The sequence below is a fragment of the Octopus bimaculoides genome, chromosome 5, assembly GCF_001194135.2.
Source record: "Octopus bimaculoides isolate UCB-OBI-ISO-001 chromosome 5, ASM119413v2, whole genome shotgun sequence".
Taxonomy (NCBI): Eukaryota; Metazoa; Mollusca; class Cephalopoda; order Octopoda; family Octopodidae; genus Octopus; species Octopus bimaculoides.
The window spans coordinates 26,367,517-26,380,784 of record NC_068985.1 but is presented as its reverse complement, the minus strand read 5'-3'; the positions used below and the strand labels follow the sequence as shown (position 1 = coordinate 26,380,784).

The 13,268-nt window shown below is 34.8% G+C and overlaps 1 protein-coding gene across 2 annotated transcripts in view; it reads right to left on the bottom strand.

The window, feature by feature from the left end:
- Positions 1 to 434: 434 nt before the first annotated feature.
- Positions 435 to 13,268, bottom strand: part of LOC106870172 (lysosomal aspartic protease) — a 24,486-nt gene continuing 11,652 nt past the window's right edge. The window contains exons 3-9 of one of the 2 annotated variants that reach the window (XM_014916170.2): positions 11,937 to 12,060; positions 10,291 to 10,409; positions 9,026 to 9,225; positions 8,650 to 8,772; positions 7,244 to 7,385; positions 2,909 to 3,007; positions 435 to 746 (exon numbers count right to left, since the gene is read on the bottom strand). In XM_014916170.2, coding sequence (XP_014771656.1) covers positions 585 to 746; positions 2,909 to 3,007; positions 7,244 to 7,385; positions 8,650 to 8,772; positions 9,026 to 9,225; positions 10,291 to 10,409; positions 11,937 to 12,060 — 969 coding nt within the window. In that variant the 3' untranslated portion in view covers positions 435 to 584. Of the gene's footprint in view, positions 747 to 1,230; positions 1,704 to 2,908; positions 3,008 to 7,243; positions 7,386 to 8,649; positions 8,773 to 9,025; positions 9,226 to 10,290; positions 10,410 to 11,936; positions 12,061 to 13,268 lie in introns of those variants that run through there. The other variant, XM_014916169.2, reaches the window with a different exon arrangement.

The window sequence follows — 13,268 nt, the reverse complement described above, 5'->3', positions numbered from 1 at the left end:
GTACTCTTAACGTAGTTCTTGGGGATATTCAGTGTGACACAGAGTGTGACAAGGCTGACCCTTTGAATTACAGGCACAACAGAAACAGGAAAAAAGAGTGAGAGAAAGTTGTGGTGAAAGAGTACAGCAGAGTTCGCCACCATCCCCTGCCTGAGCCTCGTAGAACTTTAGGTGTTTTCGCTCAATAAACACTCACAACGCCCGGTCTGGGAATCGAAACCGCAATCCTATGACCGCGAGTCCGCTGCCCATTGCGCCTCCACAGGCTATAATTAAGACCAATTTAAAAAGTCAAAGCAACAGATGTGAAACAAACTTTAATTTGTATCTCATTTGTTTCAGGCACTAGACTGTAGCTATACTCAGCTCTAGTTATTTGTGATTTTTGTGTGTACATGCATGCATCATTAAATGTATCAAAGAAAAAAACACAATTTTTATGAAATAAAGACATTTTTATTCTATCATTAGAAAAATAAAAAAAGAGGCACAAATAGCAGGTGGTGAAAATGCTTTCTTTTTACAGGAAAAAGGAATAGCAGGGATTTTGCTTTAATATTGTATGTATATAAAATATTTTTGATTTATTTACTAGGAGCAAAACCAACTCGGTCATCTTTAGCATCAAATGTTGTGTAATATTTTCCAATAAAAACATCTCCCAATATCCACAGTGGCCCTGCAGGAGGAGGAATGTCAATTCCCATAAAGCCACTTAAACAAATTGTCTGTCCAGCTTGAGTTACCTGCGAGATAATGGCACGTCCACATTGATGAGTAATAATTTAAAGTAATTAAAACTAGTATATATTATATATATTACAAAATGGCTAAAAAAAGAGAAAATTAAAAGTTGAATGGAATTTTAAAAGGATGGAAGTATGGTAAGAAATAAATGATAGTGCATTAATGGAGGTTATTTTAAAATTAAAAAGCCATTAAAATTTTTTTTTTAAGAGATGATATTAATATCTAAAAAGATACATGCAAAATGAAAACACCAAAGCAATATTCAGATAAAGCAAAACAGGAAGAATGAGATGATCCATGCTGCTAAATAATTTTTTCAATATTCCACCCTTCTAGATTAAATTTTGTTTTAATGCATATAAGCAGCTCTTTGGAAGAGCCGTGATAATATGTAATTAGGTACACTTGGGAGAGGGAAAAAAATTGTTACACTTTCACAACTCGAATTGTTAACTCATTTAACATTCAAGTACAAAAAACTTTGTAATCTCAATACTTCTTTAATATACCATAGAGCTGATGGGGAGTGGGGACTTGGATTAATTTGAAACCCCCCAGAATGTATAATGTTATGAAGAAAAATAATACTGGTACAGTTTGACAGATTTAATGAAACTGAAGGAAAAGTTCTCATGCAGGTTAACCAAGCATGCAACTACAAAAGAAACCTACAAACTATTTGAAACTTCAACAGAGAAGCAAAGCAAGTAGAGGGAGTGGGGGGAAAAGAAGACACTAAAAGATGAACCCACTATAAGTGCACACAAAATATAAACAGATCTTTCCTTTTAGCTCCTTGACTTTGCAAACCCCACCCGGTTATTCTGGAGATCAAATTCAGCATAGTTTGGTCCTAGAAATACATCCCCAAGAATCCAAAGGGGTCCAGCTGGCTTTGGAATGTCAATTCCCATGAAACCACTCAAGCAGACAACTTGTCCCATTGAATTTACCTGAAATATTCGTTTAAAAAAAAAAAAAACATTCTGACAAATTTTTCAAAAATATTAAGGGAACTTAAGTGCATGTTTTTATATATCATTATCATTTAATGTCCACTTTCCATGCTGGCAACAGAATCTGTCAATACAGTTCTAAGAGATGAGGAATTATGTACATTATTTACATTTGACGAATAGTTGTCCTCATCTTGTTTAACACAACATTTCAGCTGATATACCCTCCAGCCTTCATCAGGTGTCTTGGGGAAATTTTGAATCTGGGTTCTCATTCCTAAGGTATTTTTCTATGTTATTATTCAGGTCACTGCCTGGAATCAAACTCGGAATCTTAACCATTATGCCATATGCCCATAGTGGTTAAGAGCATGGGCTACTAACCCCAAGATTCCGAGTTTGATTCCAGATTCCAGGCAGTGATCTGAATAATGATAATAATAATAACATCGAAAAATACCTTAGGAATGAGAACCCAGGTTTGAAATTTCCCCAAAACACCTGACGAAAGCTAGAGGGTGTATCAGCTGAAACATTGTGTTAACAACAAACAAGATGACGACAAATATCTGTCAAATGTAAATAATGTAGAATCTGTCAAGTTAGAGGACTATGCTAGCTCCATTATCTGCATTGGAAGTTTCTATAGATGGATGCCTTTCCTAATGCCAACTACTTTACAGGAAGCTTTTTCCATGTAAGGTCACCAAGTACTCACAAGACAAGGTTTCTCAGCTGAACAGAGTATAGTATCGAGGGAGATGAAAATATGATAGAGGGACAGGTGTCTTGCTGAAAAGGAGATAAGGTGCAAGCATGGCCATGTGGTTAAGAAGCTTGTTTCCCAACCAGATGGTCTTCGGTTCAGTCCTGCTATGCAGCAACTTAAGCGTCTTCTGTTACAGCTCTGAGCCAACAAAATCTTGTTAGATATGATAGACAGAAACTGAAAGAAGTCATGTACATGTGATTATGTGTACCTTTGTCTTGACAATGCATGATGGTTATAAACAAGCATGCTGTCCATTTCCAGTCTTCCATGAAAAAATATCTATCTAGCCATCAGGTTACAGAAAACTAGCTTCAACAAATTCTGACTGACCCATCCAAATATGAAAAAGTGGACATTAGATGAGATTTGATACACACACACACACACACACACACACACACACACACAGGTATTACAAAATTTGACTTACCTTAAGTACATAATCTTTGGCAGTCAAAATGAAATTTTTACCACCTAAAGTGAAGGTTACAGAAGGCATTGAAGGAATGCTACTACAGTCGACCAAAAACTGGAAAAGAAAAACAGAAAACATGTTAGTGAAAACTTTTAACATACAAAGCTATATACAAGTCTTCTTATAAGTTATCTTGTTTTTCAGATTGTACTTGTTAAAACCTGTTTAAACAAGATATTTTCATGGGTGCATAAATACCACAGAGCAAGGAAAGTCTCAGTTGGTTAGATTCTAGCTTGCAGACACACAAGTAACAATTTGTTGCTTTAATAGACCCTCATGAAAATGGAGGTCACAGCAGAGCACATTAGACACGTCATGCTTTACGAGTATGAAAAAAGCAACAAATGCCATAAAAAAAAAAAAATGTGCAAGAAGTGTATGGTGAAGGTGTTTTGAAAATCTGCAAGTGCCAATGATGGTTCCATAAATTTCGACAAGGGGACTTTAGCTTGGAAGATGCATGCTGCTCTGAGTGCCCTGTCTCTTGGTAATGATGTATTGAAAGCTGCTACTGGAAGAAATCCAAATGGAACTGTTGAAGAGTTAGCAGAATGGGTTAATTCATCATTACCATTTGTAAGAACTTGGGACCATGTCTAAGCTTGGCAAGTAAGCTCCACATGAACTGATTGAAAACAATCTTAGAGAACATGTCAATATCTGCATTGGTCTTTATTCACTTGAAAAATAAAATCTTCCATTTTTGAACTGCCTCGTGACAGTGATGAAAAGTGGGTACTCTATAAGAATGTTAATCATTGACATCAATGGGTTCAACCAGAACAAGCAAGAGCCCATCCAAAACAAGGTCTTCAACCTCAGAAAGTTTTGTTAAGCGTTTGGTGGAACAGGTTTGGTGTAATGCAGTTTGAAACCTTGCCACAAAACCAGACAATTACAGCTCAAGTGTACTGTGAACAAATTGATATATTAAAGGAAAAACTTATAGAAAAAAAGGTGCTCTTTAGTCAATTAAAAGGGTGTCATTTTCCATCGTGACAATGCCAGACACCATAGTGCAAGAATCACACGTACCAAGATTGAGGAGCTCGGTTAGGAGAAGCTTCCACATTCTCCTGACCTTGCTCCTTTGGATTATCATTTATTCTGAAGCTTGCAAAATTTTATTGATGGAAAAGAATACAATTCCTTAGAAGCACTTGAAATGAACCTTCAAGAATTTTTCTTCTAAGCCAGCTGATTTCTATAGGAATGGCATAAAAAATCTTTCACAGCACTGGAAGAATGTTATTGGTTCAGATGGGGAATATATAATTAATTAAATTGGTACCTCAATTGCTTTTTTATTTCTTCAAAGCCTACTACAAAAAAATGACAATACTTATGGGATGACCTGATATTTAAATGAGCAAATTGCAAAAATAGATTATATATAATTCTACAATAGTAAACATAACAAAATGTAATTTATACTCCCGAGCTTTTGAAATAGGTTTTTATCTTTCAAGCTTTAGATAAGACACCAATTAATGAGAAATTTGCTGAAGAAATTCTTGATTAGAAGTAATACACTCAAATTTTATATTTCATCTGAAATTGTGATTAAATTTCACAAATGTCAAAGAGTCTAAAATTTTACCCAATAGTAATATAACAATTTTTGTCATTTAATAAATGAACTTCTTCAGAAAAACTACAAGAGTGGTTTGTTGAGAGATTTAGCTCTGGAATTTTACTGACACTCATTTCATCAACCCACAAATGATGAAAAGCTGTGCAGTACAAGTTGAACTGAGATACAAGCAGGATGGAAGCTACATAGTATAGTCTCATACACTGCTGTTTCAATCATCACCAGTCTTACATATATTAGACGAACGAGCTCAGGACGCTGAACTTTTCAGGTAAGATGACAAAGGTCCGAGATGCCTGGTGCCTTGCTGTACTCAAGAAGATCCATACTCCACAGCAGAAGTGTTAAGACTGGTCCCTCTGGTGGTGAAAAACACTCGTGGCAGTGCCACGTAAAAGTACCCAGCACACACTGTAAAGTGGTGGCATTAAGAAGGACGTCCAACTGTAGAAACCATGCCAAATCAGACTGGAGTCTGGTGCAGCTCTGATCAACCCATACCAGCATGGAAAATGGGCGTTAAATGATGCCCATACCTTTTCAATGTGTATTGGTGATATAAGTGGCATCAATCAACCCATTTTCTATTTTTAGTTGAAGCCATTTCACATGTCTTTCCCCACTAATCTTTCCCAATATCAAACCGAAGAAAGATATTAATAACATAAATATTAAAGAAATGGTATCAGGAAATCAAGAAAGGATGAACTTCAAATAATAAATCTATAGTATTACCAGGTAAATCTGTTATCTGGCAAAATTTTGAATGTTTCGTACCAGATTCATAACACCACATGATCCTCTCACCTTCCCTACCCCCACCCTATCTTCCATCCTCCTCTTCTGATAGTGACTTCTGCTCTCTATTACAGAGATCACACATTTTAAGTTGGATTATGAAGAAATTTTGTTTTAGTTGTTCAGAATTTGAATGGGACTCCCAGATTTTAGTGCCTTAGGGCAGGGGTTTTCAAACTGTGGTCTGCGGACCACAGGGGGTCCGCAAGGACAAGACAGGGGGTCCGTAGACAGCAAATACTTTTTATGGGCAATTTGATTCTATATGTTTTTTAATTGACAATAAACCTATTTGTTAAATACTGTTAAATAAATAAATGTAAAAATATGTTATTTTAAGCAAATATTTATGTATAAATTTCATAAGCGTTTATAAGGGGGTCCCTAAAGTAAAGCCTGAAATATAAAGGGGTCCGCAAGTCAAAAAGTTTGAAAGCCCCTGCCTTAGGAGATTGCCTTGTTTGCCTAGTGGGTAGTGCTAGTCTTGGATGGACTAGTTATGAAAGTTAGAGAGAATTATAACACAATTAGGAAAAGGATTAGAGATGATATACAGATCAGCTTTATGCTTGGAAGAAGAACCACCAATGCTATCTTTCTGGCAAGGCAATTTCAGAGGTTCTTTGGTAACACTAAGTCCTATATTTGACATTTGTCAGCTTGGAGAAAGTCTTTGATAAAATATCATCCTTTGTAATCTAGTAGATGTTCAAGCCATGTGCAGAAGTACAGTCACCAATGAGATCAATGACATATTTAGCATGTAAATAGATATCCATCAGGACTTAGTACCTTCCAATTTATTATAGTCTGACAGGTTATAACAGGAAGTTAAGATTAGCAGTGCATGGGAACTCCCTTCTGCAAGATGACTATTTCTTACACCTGAATTAGAACTTAAGATTGGAGAAAAATTCCAGATGTTGAAGCAAAACCTAGAACCAAAAGGCTTCAAAGTAAAACTAGCAAAGACTAAACTGTAAATCATCATCGTCATCATTTAACATCTATTTTCCATGCTAGCATGGGTTGGACAGTTTGATAATGGAACTGGCAAGCCAGAGGATTGCACCAGTCTTTACTGTGTGTTTTTGACATGGATGCCCTTCCTAACACCATGCAACTTACAGAGGAAAGAAAACAAGACCCAGTTACAATCAATGAAATGAACAGTCATATTAAATATACAATATAAGAGTAGATAAGAATTTCATATGATGTACCCAGTGAAAATTATGCATGCACAAAAGGTGCAGTGGAATCATAGGTTAACAATATTCACTCTACTATGCTGTCCATGTAATGAGGGAGGACACTGAACCTACTTCAACTCATTCCCAACCACCATGTAAGAGCAGTTGATGAGTGACAAATACAAGAGGTAAAGAAGAGAGAGAGAGAGATGGACAGCAGTACAGGTCGAGTGATGTAGAATGTATTGTGTAGAAACCTATTCAACAAAGTCTCTTCTACATAGGCCAAGAGAGTAGAGAGAGATGAAGACGGTCCAATGCAGTCCCTTATACAAGGACCATTTGCTATACGCAAGCATCACAGAAGGAGAGAAGACAGACGAAGGGAAATGAGTAAAAGTGAGATGACAGGAGTAAATGTATATGTGCATATGATGTTCCTCTCAGTTTCCACCAACAATTCCATTGACAAGGCACAAGTCAGTTCGAGCCTATAGTAGGCACCTGCCCAAGGCACCATGCAGAGAGACTGAGCCCAAAAACAATGTGATTGTGAAGCAAACCTCATAACCACACAGCAACTGCCTGTGCCTGTCTATGTATATGACAAAAAAAAAAAATTAAAACAAATTATCAAAGCTAGACATACAAAATAAAAATCAACATTTTAATACAATCCAATTTAAAATTCATATAAAATACCTCGCCACCAGGTACAGCTTTAGCTCCAATAAGCTTATTGAGGGCAGTGATCTCAGCTGTTGGGCCAGCAATCAGAGAAGTGCCTGTGTCAGCAATAGCTGCACAACCACCTTTACAGAATGTCGCATTTTTCACTGCTACGCTGCATAAGAAAATACAATATTGTTGATCAAACAAAAATTTAATAGACTAACATGAATTTCAAAAGAATAAGCACAAAGCTTCACATATATAGAAGTAGCAATATTCATGCAATTCTGAAGTAATTTGGTAAAATACTTTCAAGTAGAAATTAAAATGAGAACTTAATGTCTACTCAACAATGAGTCTATGCATTTTTCTTTTAGACAAAACTTGTATGAAATTCCTGCAAAGGATGAGAAAGAGTTGCCACCTATCTTCAAACAGAAGTTTGTCAGACTATGTTAAAGAATTACTAAAAAGAAAGATAGTAACAGGAAATATTGGTTTCAAATTTTGGCACAAGGTCAGCAAGCTAAGTCGATTACATCAACCCCAGTGTTCAACTGGTACTTATTTTATTGACCCTGAAAGGATGACAAGCAAAACCAACTGATGACATTTGAACTCAATGTTAAGTCAGAAGAAACGCAACTAAGCATTTTTTCCATCATGGTAGAGAGTCCGCCAGTTTGCCGCATTAGTAACAGAAAATATTACATAGTAATAATTACTACACCAGGCTCAGCATCCCTGGTGATAAGTATAAAGTATTTCCACTAACAGATGTAGGGTCAAGTTTGCTTTGCAAACATGTGGTTTTGGTTTCAGTCCCACTTAATGAAACCTAAGCAAATAGTTTTCTACTGTTTTCTTGGGCCAATCAATGCTCTGTGAGAAAATCTGGTACATAGAAACTACCAGATGAAAGCTCATCTTATGTGCATGTGTGTCCTCACTTGACAACTAATATTACTTCATTTTATAAAGCACAGAAAGAGGAAAGGCTAAGTTGACCTCAGTAACATTTTATTTCAGCAGCTAACATGCAGTAATAAGCACTACAGGATAATTTTGTCTTGAGCTCTGAGGATTCTGCCAATTAACTGCTACTATAACAACTATTTCTAATTTAGGCACATGGCCAGCAATTCTGAGGGGTGTTTTTGATAGAATCAGCTTTATAATATTAGGCAGGTTCTTTATTTTATTGACCCCCAAAGGGATGAAAATCTAAGTTGGTCTCAAAAAGATTCAAATTCAGAATGTAAAAAGTCACAACAAATACCAAAAGGCATTATAGTATATGCCTTTTGGTATATACCAATATGCCTTGGTATATTGGTATATACCAATTGGTATATGCCAATATACCACCTAAAGGATGAAAATGTGGAAAAAAGAAGAAAAAAAGGAAAGATTTAATCTATTTTACAAAAATATACCTGTCCATTTTAATCTGCCAGTAACCCTTCTTAGTGACAGGTAGATAGGTCATGTTGCCAACGTAGTGTTTAGGATCTGTTCCTCCCAAAATCAACTCACCACCTTCCTTGGCACCGGGATCACTAAATTGTAAATAAAAAATAAATAATTCATCTTAATATATTTATGTTCGAATAAACAACATAAACATCATGAGAGAACAGACTTATAGTAAAAAAGAGAAAATGTTGAAAAGGTTGCATAAACAGAAAGTTATAGTAAACAAATTCAAAGATCTTCGAAATATTGTATTTCTATTTCTTTTTACAATCTACAATTTAATATTTACATTTTTTTAAAAATATCATGCACTCCAAATTTTAAGGGTCAACATACCGGTTGATATAGAAAGAAAACACAGGACTATCTACAACTTTTTGATCCACCATTTTATAGAAAACAGGTTCAACTCCATCAACAGAAATAGTGTCATATCCCATTCCAAGGATGCCATCAAACTTAGCAGCAACAAACACAATTCCAGGCTGACTTGTGGCTTCAGCAAATGTTTGATCTTTTACAGAGACTGTTCCAATCTACAAAATACAAAATTGCACAAGAAAATGTTTAACCCTTCAACATTTTAACCAGCCATATCCAGCCCAAATATTCTACCCGTGTTATGTTCAATCTGACCAGATTTAATCTTTCACACCTACCCTACAATGTCATTCTAAAGACAAACAACCATATCGTTGAAATCTCAAAGCTACTAGATAATGCATGATGAATTCAAAACATGAATAAATAAGCATTACATTTGATTGACTAATCTAAATGCTTAAGGACTGAGTCATAAAATTTCAGGAAATACTTTCATAATGAAATTATAAAGTAATAAGTAATTCTAGTTAGATACATACAGTTTATGTAATTGTATTTTTGGTACATCAAGAAAAAAAAAACAAGCTTGAAATTATTTATTTGACTAAAAAGATTTTATCTTTAGGAAGAATTAATCGAAGTTACTTAAAACAAAATATTTTCAACACAAAGCTTCGTCGTCATTGCTTTGGTAAGGAGAATCTTCTATGGCTGGATGCCCTTCCTGTCACTTACCCTCACCTGTCTTCATGCAAGATAATTTCCCCATGACCAGACGTTTTCACAGAAAATTGGGGACAAAGAACTTTACTTGTACGACAATGACACTAGTTTACAACCATCATGTAACATAAAGAGAAGGAGAGTAAAAAACACACACCCACAAAATGAGCTTTTATTTTCCATCCACTAAGTCTATTCACAGATGATTCTTGCCTAAAGTGCCACACAGTGGAATTGAAAATGAAACCATGGGGTTGGGAAGTAAACTTTTTACCACAGTCATATCTGAAGCAAAAACTTGTTTCACACTCTAATCAGATGATTTTCAAATGTAGTTTGCCATAATGTAATGGTTCAATGAATGTGGATTAGGATGGAATTTAGAACAAAGTTAAAACAATACTTCATTAAGAAATTTGAAAAGCAAAACAATGAAGATTGTACTTAATTCAGTGGCCCATCTAATTCCTATTATGTTCAGGTTACTGTTGAAAAACAAAACAGAATTCTTTTTAGTTTACATAAATTTCTGCTGACTATTTTAAAATACTTACTGTTACTTTGTCTGTGCTCAGGAAACCAGTTAAGCTACCACTTCCATAGTGTATAGCAAAGTCTGTACCGTTTGGTTTATATGTGGTAGATTTAGTATTATCATATTTGTTATGAAACACTGAAAAGAAAATTTTTTTAAGAGTTAACACCAGATTGTTACCATTAAATTTAAAATGAACTAAAGCTGATATGGGCTAAGTACATGAAATAAATCTAACACCTAGGTCTTGCAGTTGAAATGGTAAATCTATTATTTAACACCTAGTCTTCTCTATTATAAATCAGTTACTCATAAGCATAGGCATAGCTGTGTGGTAACTAGCTTGCTTCCCAACCACATAGTTCCAGTTCAATTCCATTGCAGGTCACCTTGGGCAACCAAAGCCTAGTGAGTGGATTTGGTAGACAAAAACTTAAAGAAACCCGATTTATATATCTAGATATGTGTGTTGTGTGTCAATGTGTTTGTCCTCCACCACTTCTTGACAATTGGTGTTTGTTTATATTCCAGTTACTAAGCAGTTCAGCAAAAGAGACAATTAGATTAAGTACCAGGTTTTATAAATAAGTGTTGGGATCAATTTATTTGACTAAAACCCTCTAGGTTGGTACACCAGTGTTGCCGCAGTCAAACGACAAACAAGATAAAAGATACAAGCTGTGATAAGCCTCATTTGCTCTAAATCACAAAAAAGTTTGTCTTCAAGTAATTCATGCATCAAAGTAGTACCCAAAATCTACACAGGACTTGGTAATATGGTAAATTTATCAAAAAAAAAATCTCTACACAGTCACTCGACCTGCTAGAAATAGCCAAACCACAATGTCAAAACACATTGGATAACAGACTGCCAAAACAAGAATGCTCACAGGTCTACTCAAACAGTTGTTTTTCCTATAGCTAAAAAGCAATAATCTGAAGCCTTTTCCATAGAAAATAATGGTTTCTGATTTAGACACAAGGCCAGCAATTTTGAAGTGAAGAAGGTGAGTCAATTACATCAACCCTAGTACTTGGGAGCTACTTTATTTAATCAACCCCCATGAGGATAAAAGGCAAAGTTGACCCGGATGGGTTTGAACATTAAGAATAAGAAGAAATACCACAAAGCATTTTTTTTTTGCCAAAGCTCTAATGTTTCTGCTAGCTTGCTCTTTTTTGCTAGAAGAAAAAAATAAACATGCATGAAATTATTCAAGTTGCCAACTTGTTTTGTGAAATCTATAAATATTCTGTAGCTTGCATAAAACTGATATGTTAATATTTTTCTGTCCAATTCTTTCTAGAATATTCATTATGTCATCATTGTCTGCATAACAGTCCTAAAACTGAATGATGTTAAACAGAAACAGATGTAAAAAGAAACATAATCAAATGTCTGAAACAAGGACAAATCTTTAACTCTTTAGTATTTAAACTGGCCATTTCCGGCCCAAATATTCTCCTTGTTTTATGATCAGACTGGTCGTATTCAGCCTATCACACCTACCCTACAATGTCATTCTAAAAATAAACAACCACATCATCAAAATCTTAAAGTTACAAGATAATGCATGATTACTTCAAAACAGTGTGAATCAAAAAGCATTAAATTTGATGGAGTACTCTGAAAATTAAAGAGTTAAAGAATGTAATTATACTTACAACATGCAATATCAGTAATTTTGCATTTCTTGGAAGGCACCCATAAATTGGAAGAACCAGTATCAAAGACAACCTTGAAGGTTTGAGGTGGTGACCCAATAGATATAACACCATAATATTGAGCCTTAAAAACAAAAGAAAAAATATTTAGGATTTATTCATATAGAATATACACATGTCAAAAGTAAATAGGCACCTCCATTTTGAAAGATTTATTTCTCGAAACAAAATGTCATTTGAAGCATTTAAATACTTAATCTGGTATTGAGACCTGCTTTATATAGTTTTCAAAGATTTAACTCATTTGGACATCATACTAATGAGCAGTGTCCACACAAGTAAAATGGGTTAAAGAGGAGTGTCTATTTACTTTTGAGATGTCTATGTACAAGGGGGGATCCAGGATTATTTTTAGTGGGGGTGTTGCCCAAAAATTTTGTAAAATACTATATAAAGGCGGGAATTGCAATTCATAACAAATGGACACATTTTAATGTATTCTAATTTTGTTGTAGCAGAGCATATGTATATGAAACAGTAATGCTGTGAAACTGCTGGAAATAAAATAATGTTATAAAAACCTTAGTCCCTCGATTTTATTGGGAAACTAGAGCAACACCCCTGCATCCACCACTGGTGTATATGCACACATATAGTGATACAAGTTCTGACAACATTGTTTAAGTAATATATAAGCTTTTATTTTCTATTGTTATGATTTCACATTTATATATTTTAAATACAATATTTGTTACTGTGTTGTGAACAGCTTAATAGCTTTTGATATTTCAGAAAAATCTGATTAGCAAAGGGTGAGAAATTAACTGTTCTCTTAATATATATATATAATCCAGTTCAAGATGGACTGAGTAACCAGCAATATAAACAGCAAGGCAGTGAATGAGTTATCCTACAATCCCCAAGCCATAGCAGGTTTGTGGGGTTTAATGAATGCATTTGGAAAATGGCGAGTGTAGTGAGGTGAGAGGGAGAGATGTAATATAAGAAGCCCAAGTGTCTTCAACTGTTTGCTTATATTAATGCTAAAGGGAATTCTGAATCCCTTTTTAAATAGTATACAGACATACATGCTGCTATATTTCATGTTGAGAAAAATTTAGGTCTTAATAGACACAAGATGTGATCTATTTCTAGCGCATTAATTGTCCACGTTAGTGGTCGACGTTATTTTTTTTAAATGTACCTTAATCCCCTGAGATTGCAGATAATATTTCTCAATCTCTTTGATTCTTTAGATGTGCTGGCCTCCTGATAATTAATCGATATTAATTAATATATGAATAATTACCAGATTTTATAATAATATTTTAC